The 27,026-nt window shown below is 37.9% G+C and overlaps 1 protein-coding gene across 1 annotated transcript in view; it reads right to left on the minus strand.

Annotated features, from left to right (window-relative positions):
* The window catches only part of LOC136058081 (palladin-like), an 86,267-nt gene that overhangs the window by 21,448 nt on the left and 37,793 nt on the right, over nt 1-27,026 (minus strand). The window contains exon 4 of the mRNA XM_065751315.1: nt 5,556-5,713. Within this exon, the coding sequence (XP_065607387.1) occupies nt 5,556-5,713 (158 nt within the window). The remainder of the gene's footprint in view (nt 1-5,555; nt 5,714-27,026) is intronic.

A 27,026-nucleotide genomic window follows, 5' to 3' on the forward strand; every position in this document is an offset into this window, starting at 1 on the left:
TCCCTGCTCTGCTTGACTTTTAGCATGCCTTTAGCACATCACCTGTGAGATAGAGATTCACTGCAAATCAGAGGCCTGGATTCCACGACTATCTCCAATATCACATTCAGTACATAAATGCAGAAACAGACCTTGGAAAATTGGCCATTGAGATAGCTGGACATACATCTGCCTCTTATCATATAGAATTAGAGAACCTTCCATCCAACATAAACAATTTAGCAGTTACTGGCAACCAACAACTTGCCTATCAGGTTTCTTAAAATAAATTCAATCTATGTGGGCAGTCAATTCAAAGCTCTTATACTGGACTGGTCATCTGTTCATGAGTTGAACAGAATTCACAGAATACCTAATTTGGTTCGGCATGCACTTAGATGCTAGGAAATCCAGATGCTACATGTAAAAATGTATACTGTCTGGTTTTGCCCTGTAGGTTTCCAAACTTCATACTGCATCCATGAGCAAACAGAGCCAAATAACATGTCAAAAGCAGAATGTTTTAACTTTGGAGTGTAGAGCTACAATGAGAACGGACCCAAAAAGCAGCAATGAGTAATGACATGCTTTGATTATAAACCTGCTCCACATGTGGCCTTATGCAAAGGTTTGGAATACATTGCACTTGCTGCTTATTAATGACTATTTTATTTTCCTACACAGCAAAAGCAGAATTTTATATAAAATGTATATAAAGTGTGATTGATCCCAGCACAGGTAGCAGAACCATTGCCAGTCACTCCGTTGTTTCTTGCTTCTCTCTACCTGATTTCAGCAAATTTGCTCAGGCACAATTTTTCACAGGGTACCTGTGTAAGCAGCAGCAAAATCTGCTCAGAAGTTGGAAAATCACACACATAACATTGGTCTTAACTGAGATCTGTACAAACAGACACAGATGCAGTGTTGCAACAGCAGGATGGCAGAAGGAAAATCAGAAAGCACATTACTTAAGGGAAGGATTTGACGTGAACCTGGCTTGCCTTAAAATTTACCATCCAGCTCCCTTATTTGAGGGTGGAAAGAACAGGAAGAGCAGGATGATAACTACTCAATGGGTATCAAACTCTCATCTAAATGCCCCAACATAAATCCTGAACTACATCTGTCAGTAAATGGTTTACATGAAATGCAACTCCTTCAGATTAGAGTACCAGACTAGATTTAGTAGCCTGATATCTTGGTTCTGGCAGTGGACCATATATGATGGTTCACATGAAGCAGAAAAACAACACGTACTGCACTGTTTCCAACCGTGCAATATTTTATCCAAGGAGAAAAATTCTTTCCTGACCCCTAGGCAGCTGGTTCGTGATCTGTAGCACATCTGGCTGTTCCTCTCATGCAGAGCTGTAGCACAAGAATTCTTTAGGCTTATAAAACTAATGGTCATCAGTATTACCCTCAGAAGTCATACTCACATACAGACAAAGCAGGTTTAGTTAACTGCTAGCAGCAATCAAATACAGACGTTAACATCACCGTAGGCAGGGACAAGTTTTTTGAAAAGTAATGTTTACTTGCTATTTTCTTTACTGCCTGACAGTGACATTACAACACAGAACAAAAAATGCTCGTTATATTTTGATACAGTTGTTCTGTTGCTATTTCATATCAGCAAAATTACATGTGGGTAGCTAATCACAGTTACCAACAACCTCCTTTATTTATTAATTTTATGGAACAACCTTACTGATCTTAGAACCCAGAGCTTAAAATAGGCAGGGAATGATCAAAAGGATGTGGTTTGGTCATTAGAGAACAGCAAAGATTCTTAGTTTTGGTTCTCAGCTGTTCAATCAGTTTGCATCCATATGGTTTTTGCTATAGAACAGCACATCTAAGGATTATCAAGAAATCATAAAATAAAATCATTTTTAAAGTAGATACATAGCTAAAGGTCTTATACTTCTGGATCAGCATAGTAATGTACATCAAAATACCATCTTGCTTGATAATTTACAGACTCTTAAGTGCTTCATATGAAAAGGATTTCCCTTTCATCCTGTGGTACACTTGAAACCCTCATAGTGTTTGCTACAAATAAAAGAATCTCCTTTGTCAGCATGCCAGTGAGGATTACAAAATCCAGTGTTGTACATCTGAATTAGAAAGATACAGAACCACAATTCATTATTGCAGAGTACTAATAAATATTCCAGTTTCCAATATTACAGCACGTTCTCCTTTTCCAAAAATATCTTAAAAGACACTTATGGACAAGCTGGACTGTCTAAGCACAGGACAGGAGTTATTACATTGACCTGCTCACCTCATACATTATATGCAATGAAGCTCAGTTCATCAATCCATTCCTAACTAATTGGGAACCATAACATAATTCCAGAATAATCTGGGAAAATTTCCCTACCAGGCTTTTCAGTGATTGACAAGCAACTTAGATGTACATGTAGAAGAATGTCTGGAGAAGTCTTAGCATAAATGGTTCCACACCTCATTTCCAGGCTAAAATAATGCTCATGCACACTTGAAAGATGATGAGCTGACTTTCAGCCCTGAGGTCACATTGGGAAATCAAAATCTGCAGTTGAATATAGTTAAACTTGCTGAGAATTTAGCAAGAAAAATTGAGTGATAATGGGAGAAACAAACCAAAAGAAGATTAATGCAGATCCTGTCTATCTCCAATTTCCTACAGCTGTGGGCTATTTCTCAATTTCTGCTCTCCCCTTGGTCTTCAACTGCCATTTCACACCATTTGTCTCATGTACGGTAAGAAAGAAAAGCAAGAAACTTCACTTTAAGGACCTCTTTCCTTGTCCACTTAATGAGAGCACAGGATCATCACAATATCAGATTTATATCCTGTCTTGGATTCTCACAATGTTTTTTCTGATAAGATAGATTCCACTACAGAGGACCTCTTTGAAGAAAATCTCCTGTCTAGTCATATTTAAAACTTCTTACTTTTCTTTAGCCTTAGTTCAATATTTATACTACGTGATGAAGCAGAGTATCAGCAACAATCCACCATAACATCTGTAGCCTATTTTCCAGGATAAAAAAATTCAAGTATGTTCAGTAGCTCTCTCTATTACTAAATGGTAATAAGTTCTGTCCTTCTGAACCTTTGGAATATTGCTATGATAGAAGAAGCTACATTGTACACAACAGCTAAATGTAGTCCCAAATGATATGAGCACTGAGACTGTTATTTAGTGCAACTGCAACTAGTAAGTGATGATGTCCTCCCAAACTACAGTGTCACATCTCCACCCAACCCAACCCATATTACTAGACTAGGAGCACAACAAAGATAATCATTTGAATCCAGAGTTTGCAACAGAGCCAAACACAAGCCCTCCAAGCATATTACATTATAAACAACAGAGCACATAAACTGAATTTCAATAGGCAGTTTGTCCATTAGAAATCTCATTTTTCTAGCACATGTTAGTAAGGAAAACATGCAGTGCTCCATTGCACTCTATTTCCAAATATTATAGCACAGACTGTTCTCCCTCCCCCCACATTGTGAGTTTGTATCTCAGCCTCCAACATGACTTGATTCCAGGGAATTTGGAATTGATGCACAATGATAGAGATTGGCTGTTCTATGTCTACAGCATATAGGGTCACATGCTGTTGCCTTTCAGATGCATTAGCTCAAATGAAGCAAATACCAGACAACACTCCACAAGGCAAGAAGCTGAAGTGCCAAAGACAGTGGCTGTAATTACACATCTTGGTTTGCCAATCTGTGGAGGCAGTCTATTTACCACAAAGTAATTGAAGATCCCACATGTATTTTAATGAAACTGTGATCTTCACATCTACCACTTAACTAAGCATTCTGAGCTACAATGGTTTGCTTCTACTGTACAACATGCATGCAGCCAGTATATTACAATCTGCATTCTGAGGACAGAAGATTAAAGGATTCAGCCATACTTGTATACCAAAATGACAGAAATGTAATTTAGATTTCATTGAGGAGATTCAATCCAGAACCCCAATAAAAGCTTCATTTCTTCAAGAAACTTGAATCTTTATGTTTGGTTAGTATTGAATCTGTGCATTTTGTCTAAGCTACTGAGTAATAATAATAACAAAAAGCTACAATTTATCCTGGGAAAAAAAAATTCAAAGCAGTGATGGCATGTTAACTTGTGGGTAATTAGATTTTGGAGTTGCTTTAATTTAACTGATAATATATATGCAGATAGCACCAAAATTGGAAAGATTTTACTTGATCTTTTAAATAGGAAACAAATGTAAAAAGTAAAATGTAACAACATCACATACTTCAACTTTGACAGCTTTCATTTTTAACTTTCATTCAGTGCACTGGTATTGCCACTCACAGTGTTGTCTGGAAGAACCAGTTACAGCATAGTATTGTGCATCAGTATCACATAAATAAAGTAGCAGCACAATGTCATTTCTCTGCTGTCTGCAACTAAGCAAGGTGAAATAATGAACAACAACAAAAACAGTAAGAAAGGGAATGCTTATTGGCCTGAAAAATATCAAACACGCCGATTGGCTTTCTGAGTCTCATCTCAAAATGATAACTAAGGTTCTGTGCTTAAAATCTAAATTACTGCAGTCCTTGTTGAAAAATCCCAGTTCCTAGCCTGCTTTTGTGTTAAGTAAATTAGATAAATATCAGATGCCCTCTATTGGCCCTCTGTTTAAGTTAGTTTCAGAAGTTATAAATTTCCCAAATTCCTTCTAGTCCTTGCTTTTGTTATAGTGAAGTTGCAGTTTCCTGCCTCTGTCAGAAGAATCCCACCACTTCAAAGAATGGAAACGCATTTGGTTTGATGATATAGCTGTCAGCATGCAATCAGAGCAGGGACAAGAGGAAGCTGAGCAGGCTGGGAGGGAAAACTAGTGGCTCCAGGAGAAAAAATTTGGGTTAAGTGAGAAGGAAATAAGATAAAAAGAAGTAAGAGCTCATAGCAGGGTTGAAGTGTGAAAGAAACACGGGTGCCAATAATGGCAATTTAATGCTGTTGTTGCAAAGGGAAGGAGAGAACCTGGGACCCATGAACTCCAACTCCTTCAATCCTTTTTATAGTTAGCAAGCTTCCTTGAACAAGCCTGCCTATCCTCTGAGAATGCTTTTTACTTTCAGGTTAGCTACACATATGGCAGGAGACGCAGATACAAAAACATCACAACTCTCTACATCAATTCCTAGTGCGGTTAGCAGGAAGCACACATTGTAAAACATGTTTTTGTTAACACATGAAGCTTTGCACACAGCAGCTTTGGGAAGCACGGAGATCAATACACAATAGGAGAATTTGTGCTCTCTGGTTAGAGACAGCTCTTGAGGCAGTTTTCCACTGATACTTAGTTTGGTCCTTGGCTTATCTAGGTTACAGTCAGCACATAATCAAGTTTTGCAACACTCTACTCAGAAACAGACATATAATACTCCTACCTCCTCAGGAATGGAAGCACTGGTATAGTCTTCTCAAACAAAGATCCCATATTGGAGAAACAATTTCACTAGCTGTGCAGAGTACTAAGCACTGTCAGCACAAAATAAAATGGACGAGTATTTCATCATCTCTGTTTCTTACCTTCCCCTCAAATCTTGCTGTGGCTCCTAGTTGCACTCTGATATTTCGAGGAGGAAGAGTAAATGCTGGTGCTTCAGCAGGAACCGAGGGGCTGAGTGTCAGGGAGGTTTTGGATACTCGAGTAGATGTCACCAGTTTCACATCCCCCATGATGTGGGCTGCAAAAGAGAAACACAAAGAACTTATGACCATGAATTATTTACAGTTGCAGCTAAGAATCTGAACAGAAAAATGTTCTATATACATGTTACATACATATACACTGTTAAGAGTCTCAGCCTAAAGTAACAAGTGCTATTTTCTGGGTGGAGAACTAGGACCCAGGAAGATTGCATGCATTACAGTTGTTACAGGATCACAGACTTGAACTGAACTCAGTTTGAACTCTGAAGTCCCAGGCCAGCTCCTTAACCAAGAAGTCATCCTTTACAACTGCATTAAATTGTAATAACTTATTTGAGGAGGATATTTTTGCAATGTGACTTTGATTTTCCTGGCCTGCAGTACACCAATATCAGTAAGTCTCAAAAGAAGAGCCAGTGTTAAGTAAGTCTTATGAAATAGACCTCTGTTTGCACTGGAGTTAAGTTATGAGTGGGAATGTGGAAAATCTGATTTTTCATATTATGCTTTCAAGATCTTAAGAAATATCTGGTATCTCCCTCCAAAGAAGTGCTAATACATAATAGATATTTTTGCTGAAACTCAAAGTCCCTGCTTTAGTGCAAACACTCCTACAGCACATGCGCTAGTAAAACAACACCATATTTTATGTTACATAAACGCCATTTAAGAAACCTCATTACAGATACCTGCTTCAGATATGACTGTTCTGCTTATATTTATATACCTTATTTATACTTCCCAGTAGGAATAAATAAATAAATAAATAAAACAAAAACTAACCACCAAAATCCTAATATAATTCAAAATGTAAAAACTTATGTTATCCAGAAAAAAAAAGTAGTAGCTACTCCAAGTCCTGTGCTGTGCCACAAAAAACCAAATCATATGGCCTTGCAAAGCAGCCTCTTAGATCTCTGCGTTTGCAACTGTTGTGGCTAACAACAGTGCCAATTCCATGAGGTATCTCTTGAAAGTCTTTCTCAGGAGCTCCAACTTTTCTCTGAGTAAAGCAAGCAAGAAAAGCATTTTTAAGTATTGACTACACAATTCAGGAATGTAAGCTTCATTAATTTCTGACAGGACACATTACCATATGTGTTTCTGAAAATCCAGCCTGTGAACACAGTGATTCCATACAGCACACCTGATGTGTTCACTAAACATAGAGTATGCCAACCTCAAGAAATGCCTTATCAAAGCAGCAGATAGTTCTTTGTTCTTAGGTGGGGGAACTGCAGATCTCCAGAGGACAGCCAGACAAACAGATTGAAAGAAGTAAGGTGGGTTATGGTGGAAGAAGAAGGAAGGGAATACGATCCTAAACAACTAATGTAGTCATTGGTACTGGTCCAGTTACACTTCTATTGCATATTGGTAACCAACGTGACAAAAGCTGTCAACAACTTGAGGCCTAACGTTATAATGGCACTGTAACATATAAAGTAACAGCTAGTCTTCTCCTTAAGGGCATCTTGAATTGATTTATGTTTTTCTAAATAAAGCGTCTAAGAAAGATTTAATTTACCAATGAATATTAGCTCAAATGAGCACAAGCAGTTTTCTAGCAACATAAGCCTCTAATCATCCACATTTAGCAGTCTGACCCTAATTAGCTTTGTATGCTGAAGATGTTTCTGGTAGATCATTAGGAAGTCTCTTTTTTTTTTCCTCCAGTTTAGAGGATGCTTAACAATTATTTTCCCAAACAAATCCATGTGCAGTCTGGTGTTAATATGGAACTAGCATGTCCAAATACTTTAAGAAAACAGCATTCTGAAGAACAAATCTTATTCCAGCTTAAAATCAATAGACAGAAAAAATGCAGACACTTAAAAGCTATGGAACACATCTGACTTATTTTTGTTTAATGTAAGGAATTTTCTAGAATGATCCTATCCATAAAGCTCAGTTTGCTGCTGAATAAGATTTCAAAGATGTTGCGTGAACTCATAACATTTTATTTCACATGCTGTGCACACCTAGACTGCAGTCTTAAAACAAAACCAAGTGTAACCAAAGCTGCAATAAAAACATTGTGGTATTAAAAATGAAAGAAAACTTTCATGCAAACGTTGGCTGGATGGGTAGTGATGTGGTTAGACAGCATTTGTAATCTGGATTTTTTAATTCTTAATCCTTTCTAAAAAGCACATAAATCCACACAAACTCTCACAGTGTGCCCTCTAATCTTCATAATACCAAAGCAGACTAATGTATTTCAAGCATTTTTTTACTGGGAAAAAATCTGTCACTCAGTACTTTGCTCACGTAAACAAACACCCCCAAAACAAACTGTGAATTCCACCTCATCCTTTTTCTCATACACTTCTTTTATATAAGTAATCACTTACTATCAGCGTTCTATGTAGCCATATAATTAGAATAATTTCCTTTTAACATGTCCTTCCTCTGAGGATGAAAGAAAACGAGCTGCAGAGGGGGCATGTGTGCGAGTGTGAGAGAGTGAGTGTGCACAAGAGAGGAAAGCAGAGCTGCCACCTGAAAAGCCTTTATTTGACTTCCTGATATTGCAGCTTTCCACCTAAGCAGCTCATTTTAACTTGGTCCAGCTATACTATTTTTTAAGCCAGTCTGCCCTCAATAATCCCTGAAGCATCTTCAAAATCTGTACAGAATCTTTTGAGCTCTTTAAATATAGGAGCAAATGGCCAACCCAGGGGCTGGAGCATTTGTCTGCTATTTGGGATCCTGGCTGAATTCCCTACTCTCTAATGGGGCTGCCTGCATGACGTCAGGCAAGTCACTAAGCTCCTCTTTCTCCCCAGTTCCCTATCAGTGAAGTGGAGATAACTGTACCTCCTAACCACAGAGAAATGCTGTAGGATAACTATAATAGAGCATGGGAGTTGGGCTACAATCACAGGATCACATAAACAGTACAGCAAAAAAAAAAAAAAAAGCAGAAAAAAATATAATATTCCAGGAATGTGGATAGTGTGCTTTTTTTCCCCCTCTCAATTTAAGTGGCATTTCCAAAAAAAACCATGCATCTTAAAACAGTAGGTAAATTTGATGCCCATACATAGATCACTGAAGTCAACAGCTTTGCTAGGAGCTAAATGCCACCCATTACGCTTCAAAATGTTCAGTATTTCAGAATCAATTTGACAGCTTCCTCTTTTCACACACCTCATTTCCTCTCCTACATCATCTTTCTTTACCACAAGGACTAACATGTGGATACCATACATTTACACTAATCTGAACACACTCTTCACAGAACTACAGAAATATTTTCTTGCAGCCATATAATTTGTGACTATTTTTTCACTCTTTCCTTACCAGACCACACAAGAAAGTATCCTGCCTCTTAACAGCAAGCAGAAAGAATGATAAAGCACAGGGAATCAGCAACTCAAGTGAAAAAGTCATTTGTGGATTTAGCAGAAAAGAAGAGGTTGAAGTGGAAACAGGAAGCAAGGAAATTTTAATTGTAGCTACGCAGTCTGTCCTTATATCTGCTCTGACTCAGCTGGACTTCCTTCCTCCATCAATGACCACCTCGTTCTCACTGATTCTCTATCTAGCTAGTCTACAGAAAAGCCTTTTCATAATGAAAAAAATAATAATCAAGGTGTTTCCAACCCAGGCCCCTAAATGTCCAATCAGCATTTTTCTAGTAAAATTTAATGGGAGCTATCAGGCACATCAGTAGGAATGAGATGATATGCCAAATCTTCACATGCTACTTTGTGAGCCAAAAATTTTGCAAGCTTAACTTTAGGCAGCATCATGCGAGTAAAATCCCAGGGTATGTTCCCACAAAGAGCATTTACATAACTGTCCCACACAGTTCCTGGGAATTACAGGCCGCCTTGTGATTTGTGCAAAACCTTAGACTCTCTGAAGTGACAGCAAAAAAAATCTGTGCTAAATAACAATTCTATTTGGGACCATTACACCAAAGACATTTCCAAAAGCGAGCAAGTTCTTCAGATTGTATTATCATCGCAGTATCTTGAGTTTCACACTCAGCACAACAACCACCACAAGGTTCCGCATCAGCAAAAAAATCTCTTTCACATGGGAAAAAGGACAGAGCACATTCAAATTATTAAAGATGCTCATTTTAATAAAATACTGTTGCAATCTCTACATGGCATTTCAGAAACAGTAATGGTTTGTGTGACACACAGCACTGAACTACTTCTACAAGACCAGAGTTAAAATTAGGTCTGATCAATCAATTATGTGCTTCTTTTTTATTTCCATGCCTGCTGTGGTGTGGCCTGTATGCTGAAATGTTTTCCATGGTATGATTACCATAGGTGAAGAATTTAATTTCTCTGTATGAGAGAACAACTCAATATGATATTAATTCATATTTATTTTATATAAAGCTTTATTGGAGCAGAAGAAGCATGGTTGTCATTCACGTTTATTTATATATGCCATAAGTAAAAAGAAAACTTTTTTAATCAGCAAATAAGAAAATCATACCCTCTGTAACCTTCAGCTTGTGCTGCTTAGAAGAGAAATTGCTAGCAGGGATGTGCATTTCTTGCTGATAGTGACAGTTGTAACCATTCCCTAATTTTCTTAAATTTTACAGTGCTGTTTAGGGTACTGAAACACCCCAGGTCAATTGAGATACAGATAACCCAATCTCACCTGCTGTCAGTAATCACGTTGCTGCAACAGACCACATCTAACAAGTGCCATGATATCTGCTTTTGCACAATCACACTTTAACGGTTTATTGATATACTAAAGGAGCCACAGAGAGTATTTCAGGTACAAAGATCAATACAGAAAACCATGTGAAGAGGGAAACACAAATTCCTTTAATAACATCTATTTATCATGATTATAAACAGACACGCTACATTATGCAATTATTCCATAACCACCAAGCATTAAAATTTAAGGGGAAAAAAAAGGATGTCCATTACAAAGCAGTTGGTCATGCAATTTAGAAAAATGCAATGCATTTTATGACTCAAAAACCTTGCATGTTTAATTTGAAACATCAGATTAAAAAGCAGTAAATCAAGAAACAATTTTTTTTTGCAGCTGTTATCTTAGAAGAAATATGAGTAACTAAATATGACATGCATCAGGCAGGTTCAGTACAGCATCCATACCTAAGAATTATTTTATAGTAGAAAATTGAAGCCAGAGGGGGAACCAGATGGCAAACGGGATGCAACTGGGCTTGTTTTTGCTGATTCCATAATGGCTTTTTATAGAAACACATTGGAGAGGGTAATTCAATCTGACTTCAAAACATACTACAGTTGTAGTTTATGAACAACTTTAAAATAAAAAAAATAAATAAAGGCAAGACCTAAAGAAAGGTTTTCAGTGTACTAAGCAGCAGGTCAAAAATCAATAAAGTTCTACTGGTTTTCCTTTAAAGAATCATTTTTAATACTCAGTATTTACTAGAACCTGAACATCTTAGTCTTGGGAAGGTTTGGAGTTAAACAGCTAATTCACATTTCATCACTGACAGCTGGTATCACAAAAGAGCAGACAGTTTTTCTTCCACTTGTGGCAAAAGAGACCACTGGTCAGATTGGCACTCTATTCTAATTCGCAGTGCACCTCCTGACCACAACTTCAGGGCAGTGGTAAGGGCAAAACTGAGATCATTCTCACTGGGAAACATGGCACTCTACCTAGCATTTAAATGAAAAGAGATGTTTCTATTCAAGCAGTACAGAGCCTGTGATTCCATTGAGGTTCTTTTTAGGAACATTTTGTCTTCAGTCTTCACACTGTTCTTCAAATATTTAACCCCAACTCCACAATTGCAGGCCTTTCAGTGAAGAAAGTCAATTCACTCTCAAGTTCCTGATATACACCTGCAAAATGTCATCACTTTCTAAAAATTCATAACAACTGTAGCCATTCTAGAGCTGGGACTATAGCCAGCTTCCCTTGTGGAGAGGTAACTCCTTCATGCCCATCTACTCACAAAGACAAACTTAATGGGGTGTTTTTCATTTGCCATCACAATCTCACTTGAAAGTGGAACAGGCAAGGGGTCCAAACCAATAGAGAAAAACACCAGGACAAGTGCTGGCACTAACGGTCCTGGTATGTAAGGGGAGCCACAGCAGATACTGGAGCTCTACAGAGACATTTATAGATACAGCTGAGAACCAGCATTATGTTTCAAATAATCTACTACACCCCAAAAAAGAGCAAAAACTCTCCCCACTGCTTGCCTAAAACCAACCACTTCTCAAGTTAAAAGCACGACTTAACACAATTACAAAGGTACCTACAAAGAACTAAAAAAAAAAAAAAGTTAAAAAAAAAAAAAAGACATCTAGTCCTGAAGGACTGAACACACAAAACATTCTTCTAAGAATGACAAATATTTCCTATTTATTTTGCAAGGCAATTCCTATTTATTTGAGTGCATAGTTCAGTGAGGTTTCCAGGAAAGCTAACAATTTCAATTTCAGATAAAGTTAGCATGCAGTAAGTTTTTTAGGATCTGAACAGCAAGTTAGCTAGAGGAAAAAAAGGAAAAAGTCAAGAGGTTATTGATTTGCCTAGTATCATTCAGCAGTGGGAGACAGAATTCAGGAAGCAAACATTTTGTTTGGGGTACTTTCAGCAACATTTCAAGATAGGAATCTTAGCTTCTTTTAGGTTGCCTTTCTCCTGATTTTGGAGTGAAAAGAAGATTTATAGCAAGTCATACTTTTGCAGTGTCTTAACAATGGTAGAACATCATGCTAAATCAGCAGTTTACAGTAAAGTTGCTTTTTTATTGGTTTATTTTTAACTAATGTCTTTAAGATTCCACATTTTAAAGAGTAACTGTAACACAAACTTTCCTCGATGGTGTTGCTACAGGTGGCCAATTGCTGTTGCCCATTTCCAAGCCAGTAGGGCCATAAATTTGCATGAAAGGTGAGTCATGGAAGATCACAGAACACGGAATATTTAGCCTCTACATTTTGCTTTGTGATTTAGTGTCAAATTTAGTCAGAACTAAAAAAATGAAAAGAGATCCATGTCTGCCATTTGGGAAAATGAACACACATTCTACTGGCTGAGGTGTGTGAATCCCAGGGTAGCATTGGAAAGAAACCTGTTGATTTCAGCCAAACAGAGTGAATAAGCATCACTAAATTTCAAATTATGCTGCAAATACATAATACTGAAGGAATTAGGCTCTTTGTTTGAAAGAGCCACTGGTTCTTCATGCTGAGATACTCTGCACAAAGCCAGATTCTGTTCTGCCTTCTATGAAGTCCCCATTAATTGTCAGCATAAAACCTGGGCTGCAAGATCTCCCACAAGTTTATTTTTTTTTCTGGAAACTGCAGTTTTCTTCATATATTCAAGCCAGAATTCTCCAACAGTCATCTAACACATCAGTCCTTGACTATATATTTGGCACTGTAAAGCAGATGAAAACAACCTAGCTGAAGAAGTTATAACCAAGACACAAGGTGGGCTATATATTGGTGTTTTTTTTTTAATTAACAAATAGATAGCCAGTTTTATTTCATAAAATAACAAATTTCACACAACTTACTGCTGCAAGATGCCAGTTACAGGACTGACAAGTATACCTCAGACTGCAGGAGAAATATTTCTACAGGGATGACTGCTCACTCAAGGATAAAGTAACGTGTACTAGAGAGAACAAACTTCTGCTAGGTCCACAACATCTTCATCTGCATGTTACTTATCAGACACACAGGACAGATTCTGGTGATCTTTTCCCTATCTCTATACATAAGAACAGAAGTGGAAACTTCAAGAGTGCCTCCCCAAAGAAAGCTGTAGCAGAGATTACGAAAAACTGAAAGCAGTCTTTCAGTGATGAAATATGAACACCTAAACACATCCTTTCTTTTCTAATTTACTTCTGTCAAGTATGTTTCAGCAATAATATAACCAAACAAGACCACCTCACAACACTGAAGCCACTGATCCACTCTTCTAAGAGCTAATGAGGTTCCACATCCAACACCGTATACTGAGCTCAAAGCTTGAGACAGATAAGGAGTTATAAAACAAGCAAATGAAAACAGTAGAATTTTTATAAATTCTTACATGGAGAAATCCCTCAAATGATCTGTACTAAGTGGAAAAGTTAAAGTGGTAACTGTATCAAAACACTTAACAGCTTGCAGCAAAGAAAATGAAGAAAAATTAGTTCCCAGTGGAAAATGGAAAATACAATGAGAAGTCATAAGCTGTTAACTGCACTGAGAAAGATTTAATTCAGAAATTAGGGAAAAAGTTTACGAAGAAAGGATGGAAAGGAAGACTGCAGATTTATTCAGCTTTGATTCCACAAATGCTCACAGTGCACACTCCTGAAATTATCATCTTAGAAGTGTTCATAGAAAAAGACTGATATGTAAAACAATGGTTCAGAGTCCCCTCACAATTCTGTGGGGCTGCTATGAACAAAAGAGGGGCTGGATTCAGCCCCAGATCCCAATAATGTTCTGACTTTCTGTCTTTCAGCTGGTCTATCATACTGGGAATAACTGACCCAAGCTCTCCTCACTGGCAGTGAAGATGGGAGGTAAATACTATTCTGTGTCACTGCCAAGCAAATAAATGACACCTGGTAAGGAAAAAACCACAAAGAAAAGGAAGAATAATGCAATATTAAGAAAGCACATAAAACAAATACGGGAATAAAATGAAAAAAAAAGTCACAGGAGACAAGTCTAAGGTTGCACTGGGTCAGTAGAAGAGTTCAGTCAGAGAGGAAGAAAAAAAAATATATGATGAAGACCGATAAAGACCAACTAATTTTCAGCTGAACAGGCAATATAGCTGAGATTTATAACATTCCATTTAAGATGTGAAATTCAACAACGGAATGAATTTAATGGCACTTTCTTTGATTCTCTTTCCCCTCATAAGAGCAGACAAATCATCCAAGAATGATTGAGGTTCATACCAACTTGTTTTGACAAACTTTCATGCACAAAGTCAGATTGTAGAAGAGTCATCCTTCCTGATTCTTTTTAAGCTATGTTGTTGCAAACTGATATATTCCATGCTCCTCCCACCCACAGGAGTTACTCATGTAATGCACCTAGTTGCCAGTCTAGGGCAATGTTCCTTTATGCAATATTCCAACAACTGCCAATACTGAAAGATGCCAGTTATTCGAGTGTTTGCACAGATATGAATAAAAATGTGAAATATTGATATTAGTAACAGAGAAATGCATTCTCACTTTTTAAAGATACAGCACTTGAGGAGATTTTTTGAAGATGACAAAAAATGCAAAGTTTTCAAAAGCCACTGACATCACACATTGGCCTTTTGGAATATCTCCTGTATATACAAGGATATTAAAGATTTTTCTACTGCCTTCAATTCCCTTTTCTTGAAGAGATTTCATCTTTAAAAATAGGTGAAAAGAAGTGTCCCTTTCTCTCCCTTAAAAATAGCTTCCTCGCCACCAGATTGAGATACACTTAATAAACTAGCATATTGAAGCCCTAACCAAGATGAAATCTTCATGTCTCTCCATCAGGTTGTTTCTGGCAATATCAACAATGGAGACCAGAAGGCAAAACCCAGCCAGTTTATGTTTTGTTCCTGGTTACACGTGTCATTCCAGAAATAGTTTATTTGAGGTGAGTAAAAGGCAAAATAATACTGTCTCACTTCAGTTTCACACAAGTCCTTATGGCATCTGAAGGGGGAACCAGGTTCAAGGCAAGCTCTTCCCTTATGGGCACTGCAGTCTCCAAAGAGCATTTTAGAACTGGACATGCTTTTAAACTTCGCAGAGAAGCTCTAAACCAGATGTGGCTTGGAGGATTATTTATCCATTAAAAAGTGACTAAGCATGCAAAATAAGGACACCTTGAAAATAACTGTATGCCTCAGCTTTAGGTGTCTGTGAACAAAAAGTTCTTAACGTGGAAATAATGAGTCAAAAGTAAGGAAGAAACATGAACTTTGATTGGTACTAATGGGTTTAGAAAAGTTCAAAGAATTTTGTAAAGCTTGGAAAGGATGACTGAGAAACCAACAAAACCCGCACTGTTTTTCCATATAAACATGTCTGTTTTCCTGTATCGGGAACAATGAGAAATTTACTCTAAGAAACTGTCACACACATCACATTGGAATCAGAGTTCTCGCAAAGCACACAGAAATCCTCTTTCAGACAACCCTCCCCCCCCCCAGTATAGAAATCAGCACTGAGTAAAGAACAGAAAATTACCTATCCCAAGGGACCTACAGGGAAGATGAAGCATAGGCACAATTCTAGGAAATAACAGTTTTATCAGTTGTGTGAGATTATTTCATTTTCTTTGGAACTTTTTAAAAGGCAGGCAATCATTTCTAATAAAAGGCAGTTACAAGGATAATTCATATCCAGGACCAGTAAACAGGGAGTATAAATCACAGCACTGAAAACTGTAAAGGTACACAAAGTTCATTGGTTCTGCCGAGGAAATTCCTGGAATATTTGCACCTCATGTGATACACATCCATGTCTGCTGATCCTGGAATGCTTAGGCTTGAGTTGTAAAAGGTATCTCCAAAATCACATGGAAAATAATTGATGGCTGAAACAATTCTCGGAGCACAAATGCAGAAATCAAACAACTAAGCATGCAATTATTTCTAGAAAAGAAGTGAATTAAAGAATCAAAATGAGGAATTTATTTGCTTTTAACATTAAGAATAGTTTCTGAGGAAACTGTTAAGGAGAGATAAAGATAATTGAGAAGAATAATACCAAACGACTATGACACTAGATACATGTATTGCTGACCTCCAAATAACTAGAACAATACTTTCACAAGTCTCAGCATAACCCAGTCTTGGTTATTGCCTCCAGAGTCTGGAGCACAGGAAGCTAAGATGGCAGCCAAAAATCCTTTTGCATAACAGCGCCTCATGACAGAACTGAGTCCATCAGACTGTGTGGAAAAATTCATCTCCTGCTTTCTGAAGGATTCATTTTTGTTTGGCTTTGGTGTTTTTTCTCATGTCATTGGAGTTCTTTTTCTTGGGGTGTGGTGAGGTGGATTTTTGTTTGCTTGTTTGTTTTAGGAGGGTTCATTTTGGCAGGACAGCGATATATTCTACACTACTACTCATGACCAGAATAGTAAATGCAGAGCTTGCAGTGTAACAGTCTATTTAAAAATACAAGGAAAAGCATGGGGGACAGGTAAATATTATGGTCTCTTGTTGTTTTTTTCTTTTTTAATTATTACTCTCATGTTTTCATAAGATAGGGGAATCTCTTAAGGTAAGAAACTAACTTTGCAGCTGATTAATTTTCATAGTGTTACAGAAGTGAACCAGCATACCCTGGCTGGGGATCTGGTAGCACAATCTTCTGTAAAAGTTTTGGCAGCTCATGTAAACCCATTAATCATAAACCATGTACTACTGTTCTGTGAGACCTGCAATCACAATGACCTAGCATTATTTATTCTATTTCTTATCTGGAAGAAAAAAGCAACTTCCCAGAATCTGCCTTTGTGAGGCACAAGACAAAGGATGATTTCTGCCTCTGAAGCAACAGCCTCATATTTAGAGCAACTAAGTTATCTGAAACTGCAGACTGAGCTGCTAGCAAGAGTTTTCTTTAGATTAAATGACACGGTCCTGTTTTCAAGTAATAGAGACATTTCAAAGCATCTTTTTCATTGTTTTAATAGATAATCCTTAACAGGCTAATCCAGCGAATTCCACAGAAGGTGGAGTAATTTGAATAGAGGACAGGGAGTCCAAGCTCACAGATTCTGTTCCTGACCCTGATTCCCTCTCAGTTTGTGATCTTCTGGCATCATTCTCTTAATACATCTCCTGATTAGTACAAAAATGCAACTCGCATTTGAGATGACTACAAGTTGTACTTTAAAAGAAAAAACCATTTAAAAACTCTGGATCAAAGCCCTGCTGCAAAACAGTAGGGCCTGGGCCTTCGGTTCCTAATCATCTTTATTATTTGCACCATAAGTGCTATGCATGCCAACTTTATATGACTGGGAATAACAACCAAACAATTTATATGTAGGCATTCAGAAATAGAAGATGGCTATAAAAGACTGTATAAGAATGTATATAAAAGATTACAGATTGTTTTTGATTGTTTTGATTGAAGGGGGGTTGTGGTGAGGAGGGGGTAGGCCTCTTCTCCCTGATAAGTAATGACAGGACGAGAGGGAATGGCCACAAGTTGCGCCAGGGAAGATTTAGATTAGACCTCAGGAAGCATTTCTTTTCTGAAAGAGTGGTCAGGCACTGGAATGGCCTGCCTAGGGAGGTGGTTGAGGCACCATCCCTAGCGCTGTTCAAGAAGCGTTTAGATGAGGTGCTAAAGGACTTAATTTAGTAGTTGGGTAGAGATAGTGATAGGAGGATGGTTGGACTAGATGATCTTATAGGTCCTTTCCAACCTTATGAACTTATGAACTTATGATATTACACAGGTCATCATAAGGTGCACATTGCAGCTTTGTTTCTCAAGGAATGGAGGAAAAAAAAATCAACAGGTATTTAGAAAATTCACTACTGCTCAATTTTCTATTTTAAAGTTTCTGATAGGGAGTAACAGCAAGTACAAATGACAGAACGCAGCAGAATTCCAAACAAGAATTGATTTGTTAGCATGATAGACCAGAGCAGCTTTTCCCAGGACTGTTATCTCAGTCCATGAGAGATCTGAAACAATTATTAACTGTTTACTACAAAGAGGTAACCACTCCTCTGCCTGAAAAAACAGACTCTGTCCTGGATTTATTAGTGCTATGCATGAAAACAGATCTGGCAAAACACTTGTGGTTGAACAATTTCCACAGGTTTTTGTTATCACAATTAGAAAATCTTAGAACAAACTTGAAATATGAAGAAAATAGCTCCATTTGAAAGTGTTTCTTGTAAGTCTAAAACTTAACCCAACCCGTCCCTAATTGCAGCAAGCTTTTCCTTCCTGTATTGGCCCTTGTCTGCATCTGAAATCCAAGCTTAATGCAAAGCCACATCAAGCAGAAACAGAATAAAACAGATCTATGCTGAGCTTGTACGCATGAAGCTGCAGAGATTCTCGCTGCTCCAGACACAATTGTTTTTCAGCTGAAGTTCTACTGGTCTGATTCAGCCAATAACTGCTTCACTCCTGTGCCACACAAAGCCCAGAAAAATGAATCTACCCTTCTGCTAGGACTTTATTTTTATTTTTTTTTTAAATACAAGTTAGCTAGGGAACAGCAGCACTGAATCTTCAAAGCTTGTAAAACGAATTAAGCAGACAAATGCAGTGTATTTGTTTTCAGTTCAACAGGAGGCTCTTATATTGAATACATATGAAGGAAGAGACATGCTAAATTGAACGAGCCTGGAGGCTCCAAGCGATATTAATTCCACTTGCTTTCTACCATGTGGATCCAATGATCAAAGGGATTTGGAAGTGAGGAGGGAATAATGGAAATATCAACACTCAGCAACACTCCATTGCCTCAGGACAGCACGGGACAGTAACAGATGCCACGGAGCAGCAGGGCTGTCTCTTCTCACATTGAACGGAGGACAGGAACTACAGGCACACTGGTTTTCCCACACACCAACCTCAAATCTTGAAGAGGCTGTTATGAAAAGGTCTAATTTTACTTCTCCTACTCATCTCCCTTAGAAACTTAGAAACGTTTTATACAAAGCGCCACTAATGATGGCTGACAGAGTTCCTCTTAGCATGATTTTGAAGGGATGAGATAAGAGCACCAAAGCGCATTTACAGCAAGTGAAACTGAGCAGGTAAGGTTTTGAAGAGGCCAGGAGAAAAATCTGTCAAGCAGGCAGGTGCTCATTTGCCAAGAGCACTTGCCAGAGAATCACGGAATATCGTGGGTTGGAAGAGGCCCTGAGGATCACCCAGCTCCACCCTCTGCCACAAGCAGGATTGCCACTCACCAGATCAAGCTGCCCAGGACTCCATCCAACCTGACTCTGAGCACTTCAAGGGATGTGGCACCCGTGTCTTTTTGTTATTGTTCAAGTTGTCAAGAGGCAAAAACTTGCACATCAGTAAAATAACTGTCAGAAGCCCTTAGCACTCCAACAAGATGAAGACTGCTAGTGTGTAAAATAAACTAACAAGAAAACAGTTCCTAAACGGAGATAACTCCTTAAGGCCTTAGTCAGCTCCTGGTATGAAAGTGATCAAAACCATTTTAGATGGTAGCAGAATTTGTTGACTTCAGTCTGGCCCCATAATTATCCTGTATGTAGGAGCTGATCCCATTACTTTGTCATCTTTTTAATGCAGAGTTTCTCTTGGGTATATCCAAACATCATAAGTGGAAAAAAATCATCGCTGTTGACAATTCTATACCAATGCAAATCTAATCTTAAAATCATGAGGAGCCACTGACTGAGCTAAAGAACCATTCTTAGTGCATTATATATTTCTACTAAGTAGAGACAGAAAAGGAGATAAGGAACACTGAACTATAAAGTTTCCTCAAAACACCAATGGAGCCACTTTGACTTACCTGCACTCAGTATAAATGATACTTTGATTCGTGCTGAAAAAACAGTTTGGACACTGCAATGCAGATTTGATTTATGAAATCACAAAGAAATCAGGATTTCCAGCTCTGGAAGGTTCAAAATCTCTGCATTTCTTCCCATAGGGATTCTCAATAGGTTGGCTCTGTAGTGGAAGTACTGCAGTATCAACAAGCCATGAAAACAGATTAAGGAATACCTACCTGATCATGAGCAGTTCTTGCCAGCTCTTCATTTCTCACTACTACCAAAATTTGGTAAAAACATGCTACATAAAAATCCAATGGCTTTAAAAGCTGGAAAAATATACTACTCTGGAATGAACTTCTAATCCAAACAAAAAAATTAACATCTTCTGCTCCTGTGAATTTTGGCTGCTCCAGATATATTCATTCTCTTTCTTTATGCCTGCAATGACATCACCCAATGATGGGGAAAATGGAAATTCCTTGCAAGATTAATTCACTGCCCTTTAAAGGGCTGAAGATCCACCCTGTACTGAATAAATGAATTTATGGGAACAGGGCTACTTGCCTTCAGGAGTTTTGTACAGATGCTCTTTAGAGATCCAGATACACATGAACACTGAAAAATACAGTCATTAAAAATGCAATCACTGATATTCCTTTAACTAAAAGCAGGCTATAACTTTTAGTTGGAAGAGGAATAAGAAGAACTTCAAGCCTTCCAGTAGTTTGAGAACTGATAAGGCTACATAACTTGTCAAGCAATGGAACATGATATGAAAAGTTAGAAAAATATTAATTGATCTGTCTTAATGGGGATGATGTTATGGGTATGACTGAAACAACAATTGTTTAAACAGGCAGCAAAAGACATGTTACTGACATTACTGACATGCACAGGAGGTGTTGCCATTCATTACAAATAAAAGACCGCCTAAAGAAAGTTGCAACAATCAGCCTAATCTTTGCTGATTGATCTTCAGACTCTTTAGTAAAATTGTCTTGAGAACATATTGTACACAGCAACATTTATCTCACCTTTCCCAGATAGGAAATGTGTTGGAGTTCTCCAGTCTTGCATGCTGGCTCAGGCAAGAGAAGTTTCCACTCACTTATTTGTAGGAATTGTTTAACTACTACAATTAAATCCCAGTATGAAATCTATTCATTCTAAATTCATATTTATAAAGTGCCTGCAGATATATCTGCTGGTCCAGTATACCAAAAGAAACATTTTTTATCATTTAACATTTTAACATTTATTGGAGAAGGCAAAAATGGCTCTGAAATAGAGTTCATCTGTATAGATAGCATGTCTAAAGTTTGCAAGACTGCACACACTTGTTTGTCAGAGTACTCACATAGGATCTTGATAATCATCCCAATAATCATTCTGGGTGATTAACGACTGTCCAGTTAATGACTAATCTTTGACAACTCCTTTTAAAAGGGATACTGGCATCTCTATTAAGTATAACTTCTGCAATGCCCTGTTTGTAGCTGAGAACCTAAACATTTAAATTTTTACAAAGAGTCATAAATTATATAGACAAAGACATCAAAAAAAAAAAAAAAAGCAACTCTTGGTTTCATTTTTTTCGAGCAGTCATTCGCAGACGATAACTTCTCCAAATCAACCTGCCCACTGCTGTGCCATTAGACATATTCCATGACCCCTTCTTGGTATTTCCAAGAGATGCCCATAAAATCTGCAAGAGGGAGGTGTGGAAACTGACTGAATATACTGAAAAGCATTTGTCACCTCTGTGAATGTGATTTGTTGCCTAAAACACCCAGGAAAATATTCTCCTCATATATACTGGGGACTGCAATCTATAACTTAAGCCTAAATCCCTCTCCACTGCATGAGTCATAAGAATTATTCAATTTCCATGGGTCTGAAAGAGACCAGTACCATTTTCAGCCACAAATAATATAATATTTACAGCTTTCACCTTGGATGTTTTACATATTTTGGAATAAACACAGTCTCATAAAATAAGGTTACTTAGAATGTGTAAACATGAAAAGCACCGGCACAGACCAATTTTTCCTCAGTAGCGAAATACTGCACCAGTTCTCTTGAAAATTTTGCTTAATAAAATCTGATTGCTTTTCAGCTTTTTCTCTGGAACTCAGATCGATACATTCTAATGCGATACTAGATAGGCTTATCTTTAACTGGCACAGTAGCAACTCTCTGTAAGAAATTTCAAATGACTCTTAAAAGAGGTCACCGTATTTGTGCAATACCATGTGTGTTTTCACTATCAGTAGCTGACTCCTCAGACAGACTGAGGATAAAATGAGTTTAGTTCTCTTTTGTTTCACTTTGTGTATGAGCTGAGAATTGAGGCATTCTCAAAGGCTGCCAGTTTTTCCGTAGCCCTCACAGAAGGAGACAGCAGGCCTGCCTGTGGCTGATACACCTAACACAGTGGCCAAAATAACCCAAATCACCTTCATTAAAGCTTGAGTTTTCATTAAGTCACTCTATTCCATACACAGACACAGAAGCTTTGCTTGCTTCTACTGCCATAAATCTCACCCTTAAGTGTGCTCTGGACAGACACACTTGTGCTCACTCACTCACAACATTTCTGACCAAAGTGAGTTCTCAAAAAAAAAAAACCACAGAACCAGGATAAGAGCACAAAAGCATTCCCTGTTCATTTGCTGCACATTCAAGCTTTACCCTAATTTATCTGTGCTAGCTTTACTATACAAACAGATTTAAGCCTTTGTTTGGCCTATGAGTCCTCAACGCAACTTATGGGAAGACAGCCAACTGTAACTCAGAAGTTAAAGCAACATGGCAACAGCACAGAGCTATAACAATACAGTCAAGCAGGCTCTAGAAGTCTTTCCATTGGCATCAGTTACAAGGTGGCTTTTTGACAGATATCTGTTCCTCCAAAAACAAGACAACATTAATTATCTTCCTAATAGGTCTTAATATAGACTATAAAGAGGACCACAAGTTGGAAGTCTGAATTGAAGTCAAACTGGCAACTGAGAAATTCTACGGAGTTCAAAGTCGAAAAAGATTATTCCAATCAATTTTGTATGAGATTTGTGGGATGCTGCCCAAAGAAATCATAGAAGAATTTCTCCACTTATTTAAGGTCTCTTAGAGAAGATTTTCAGTCATCATAAGATGGCTCTAAAGGCAGATTATTATTTTAGTGGTGGTTCAATATTTTAGCATCTGTGTTCTAATAGCAATTAAGCTCTTTAGCTTCAAACCTCTCATGGTACCATGAGTCACCCCCTATGCAGATAGGTACAGCTATAACCAATTAAAGTAAAATTTTAACCTTTTGAAAAGCTACATAGACTGAGCTTCTTTCGTCTCTGGTTCCAAGGCATTTTTCCAGAAAATGACTCACTCTTTTATCTCTTTCCTGAATCCTTTCCAGTTTCAGACTCTTTCATAAACTGTGCCTGCTAATATTGGATATAGCAAATGTATAATACCCCCTGAAAAGTAATGCCTCACCTCTTAATGCTTCTCCTTAATGTTTTTCTCATCCAGTAACTGACAAGAAGTTTTGGTTACTGACTAACCAGTTTTGGTTACATCTTAGTAACCAAACTTCTTGTATACAGTGTCACAATGAGCGCTCTTTTTTCTTTGTTTCTCCAGTACAAGCCCCAAACCTTTCCAAAGCTATTCTTGTCATGCTTTGTGCTTTTTCCTATCTTCTGTGACCCACACTCCTCTCCCATACCTGTGGTCTAACAAGTGACTGCATTAGCATAAGTCTGCTTGGCGATTGGATCCAGATAAGCACATATTATAAACCTGCTCTCTTTACATTATTGATTAAAAACAAACAAATGTCCACACGAAACTATAGAAACAAGGATAACAAAAAAGTAACTCTGCCCTACTGAGTCTTATGTGGTGGCAACAAATCTCTACAATTAACCACTCACCTAGAGACAGAACACTGCATACTGCAGTCAAGGTGCTTCTAATACGAGGGAGTTTCCCCGTAAGACTTTGGCTGAAGCAAAGCTCACAAGAAAGTAACACTCCCACCCATATGTGTTGTATGGCAGCACTAATACGAAACTCACTGAATACTGATTTTTATCCCCAATTTGATCTACCGGCTCTCAGAAACAAACACTGGGTTTTTACTGGGGGTATTCATAAGTGAAGAAAATTCATCTCTAATGCAACTGATGACAGCAATGGATTTACTTGGAGCATTTAGTCTGTTAATCACATTAGTCCAACTGATAGAAAAAACATCCCTAGAGATGTTGCTGCTTTCTCATCTAGAAATACTAAGACAGTGAATGATTTAAGGATTTTCCATATACGATATTTATCCAAATCTTCCACTGCTTCATCCTAATGACAGTCAGACAGGTAGCAAACATAATAAATCAGAAAATTGCAATAGAAAAAAAAAAGAGCGGAGACTTTGCTAGAACTGTTTTCTTCTGAAAAGCTCATAAATGGGAACTTCTTTGGCACCTTCATTGGAGCTAAATTGGCAGAGTAAGATGGAAAGCAATTCTGTATCCTATTACTGCCTGTACTATCATTAGCTAGGAACTTTGGAAAAATAGGCCCCTTTCTACTTAGATCATACTGCTGCTGCAGTGTCTGACTTTCTCTTCCCTTCTCCTTAGAATGGGTGACACCTACATAAAAAGGCTCTTTATAAGGCTTCACCCCCTGCTTTTTTCCCACCTGACATCTACTTGTGTTATCACAGGCATTTCCTAATTAAAAATTATGCTGTTAGCAAAAAACTGATCAAATCCATGACACAAACAATTAAGTGTTCCCAATTTAATCACTTCTGTGTAGTATTAATTTTCATTAATTAGATAAAAACAGATAAATTTAGCATTCTGAAAGAGGATTTCAAATTGATAGATAGAAATAGTAACAGATATCCAATCTTAATTTGAACCCAAATAAATCCAGTTTTCAGGTGGGCAATAAATGCTGGAAAGAGGCAAAATGTGCAAGAAAAATGCAACTGTCATGTCAGGAGTCCTAAGGAGTAAATCACGACAGGAAAAGAGGTCAAAAGCCACAGTGCATGCTTGACTGTAGTGGATTTCTAAGTACCTGTCTTGATTAAGGAGGCATAGCAGCACCCTTAATAGAATGAGAAAGGTGCTCTTACATTACACTAAGCCTAACCAGGGCAGTACAATATCCTACAGACGTATCCAGGCCAGTTCAAAGCTAAAATAGCATGTTAATCCACTGGACCAATTATCACTCTTGAGACCTAAGCTAATTTTTTCAGGTGTGCCTTTGTGTAAGAGGTGCACATACAGCAAGATAAACTATACACTTTCAACATTTTTCCTTCATTTAATAACTTGAGCAATGCAGTTTCTATATAGGTGCCACAGAAAGCTGATTACCATCATTATGTTGTTTTGAACCTGATACTGGAACGACAACGTGATCTAGCAGGCAGAACAGGCACTGAAACATCTGATGATACTTCTGGATATAACATTTCATTTTCCTTTCTTTTATTTTACTATGAATTTCAGTTCACAGACCAAAGAATTAGTACTTTTGTTCCCAGATTCTCACAGTAGGGTAGGGCCCTGCCTCACACTTCAAGAGGTCTGGAAAACAGAATACTATACCCAGATTAACACAGTGGGAAGACAAAAGTTTAAATCAGCGATGCACCACAAAGAACCATAGTCCCTTTGCATGCCCAGCCCTCAGCTACTCATTTCGCAGCTAATGCTGGGAATTAGCCCCCCCTCCCCCACTATCCTCATTTCTCACTAACAAGACAACTGATTTCTCTTAAGGTCACATAAACTCAAACATTTGTTACAGTTGTGCCGTATAAGTTCAGACAGAATTATCTCCAGTCAGATTGGGCTCTTTAGACACAGCAAGATCAAACAGCTCACAAAATCCTTTGATGGAAATTTAATTCTTTAAAAATATGCACAAGGTAATTGAAAACACATTTTATGATATTTTAGATTATAAACAGTAGATCTCTGGCTGAGTTAAACAAATAGCATTAAGCCTTTTTCTTCCTTCTGAAAAACCACAGTGCTTGGCAGCATGAGCACTGGTGCATCTTCTGTACCCAGCACAGAGAAATCAGTGTTTATAATGAGGAGATTGTGTAAGGATGCAAACCACACTTCAACAAAAGAAACTGTTTGTAAATATCGCTTTTATTCATTCAAAGCCATTTTGTGATATTAGCATGTTTTTCTAAGCACAAGGCCTGGATTTATTAAAGTTTTCTCCTTTCCTCCTCTTTCCCTTGCACAAATCTCTAGGAAAAGCAAATGAAAAAAATTGCTTGCTCACAAACTCGAGTCTTACCATCAATCCTATGGCACCCTAAAATTCAGAGGTGTTAAGATAAAGATTCAGAGTGCAAAAGCCAATTCAAGCTTTCCTCGCTTGTTAAACTTCTTTGTCTTTGGGCAGTACTGCAAAACAACTGATGACAATTCCTATGGATGCATCAGTTGAAGAGGGAAGCTCAGAACCTTATTCGTTACCCACTTCTTCCACACACAAACACCCCAAGAGCTACTCTGTTCCGCCACTCACACTTTGTGTGTTTGCTGTATGAAAAAGGAAGCTCCCAGCAGCAATGGCCACAGGCAGTCCAAAGTTTTAGTGTTTCATGCTAGCAGGCAACTGTAACTCTTTTTCAATGTGCACAACAAAGGAGAGCCTTGCCAAAGACACCACCTGTAAGAACTGAAATTCCTTTGCATTTCCTTGAAGAGGGAAGACACTAATGGAATGGGTGAGGGTCAATGAGGACTTATCTGGTGAAACAATGCAAGAAAACACTAACTTTGGCATAGTTGGAGCATTTCATGGGAAGATACAGGTCAGTCTGAAGGA

This window comes from Cyrtonyx montezumae, unplaced genomic scaffold (genome assembly GCF_038088225.1).
Source record: "Cyrtonyx montezumae isolate F1298 unplaced genomic scaffold, pur_monq_1.0 scaffold_7, whole genome shotgun sequence".
NCBI classification, from domain to species: domain Eukaryota; kingdom Metazoa; phylum Chordata; class Aves; order Galliformes; family Odontophoridae; genus Cyrtonyx; species Cyrtonyx montezumae.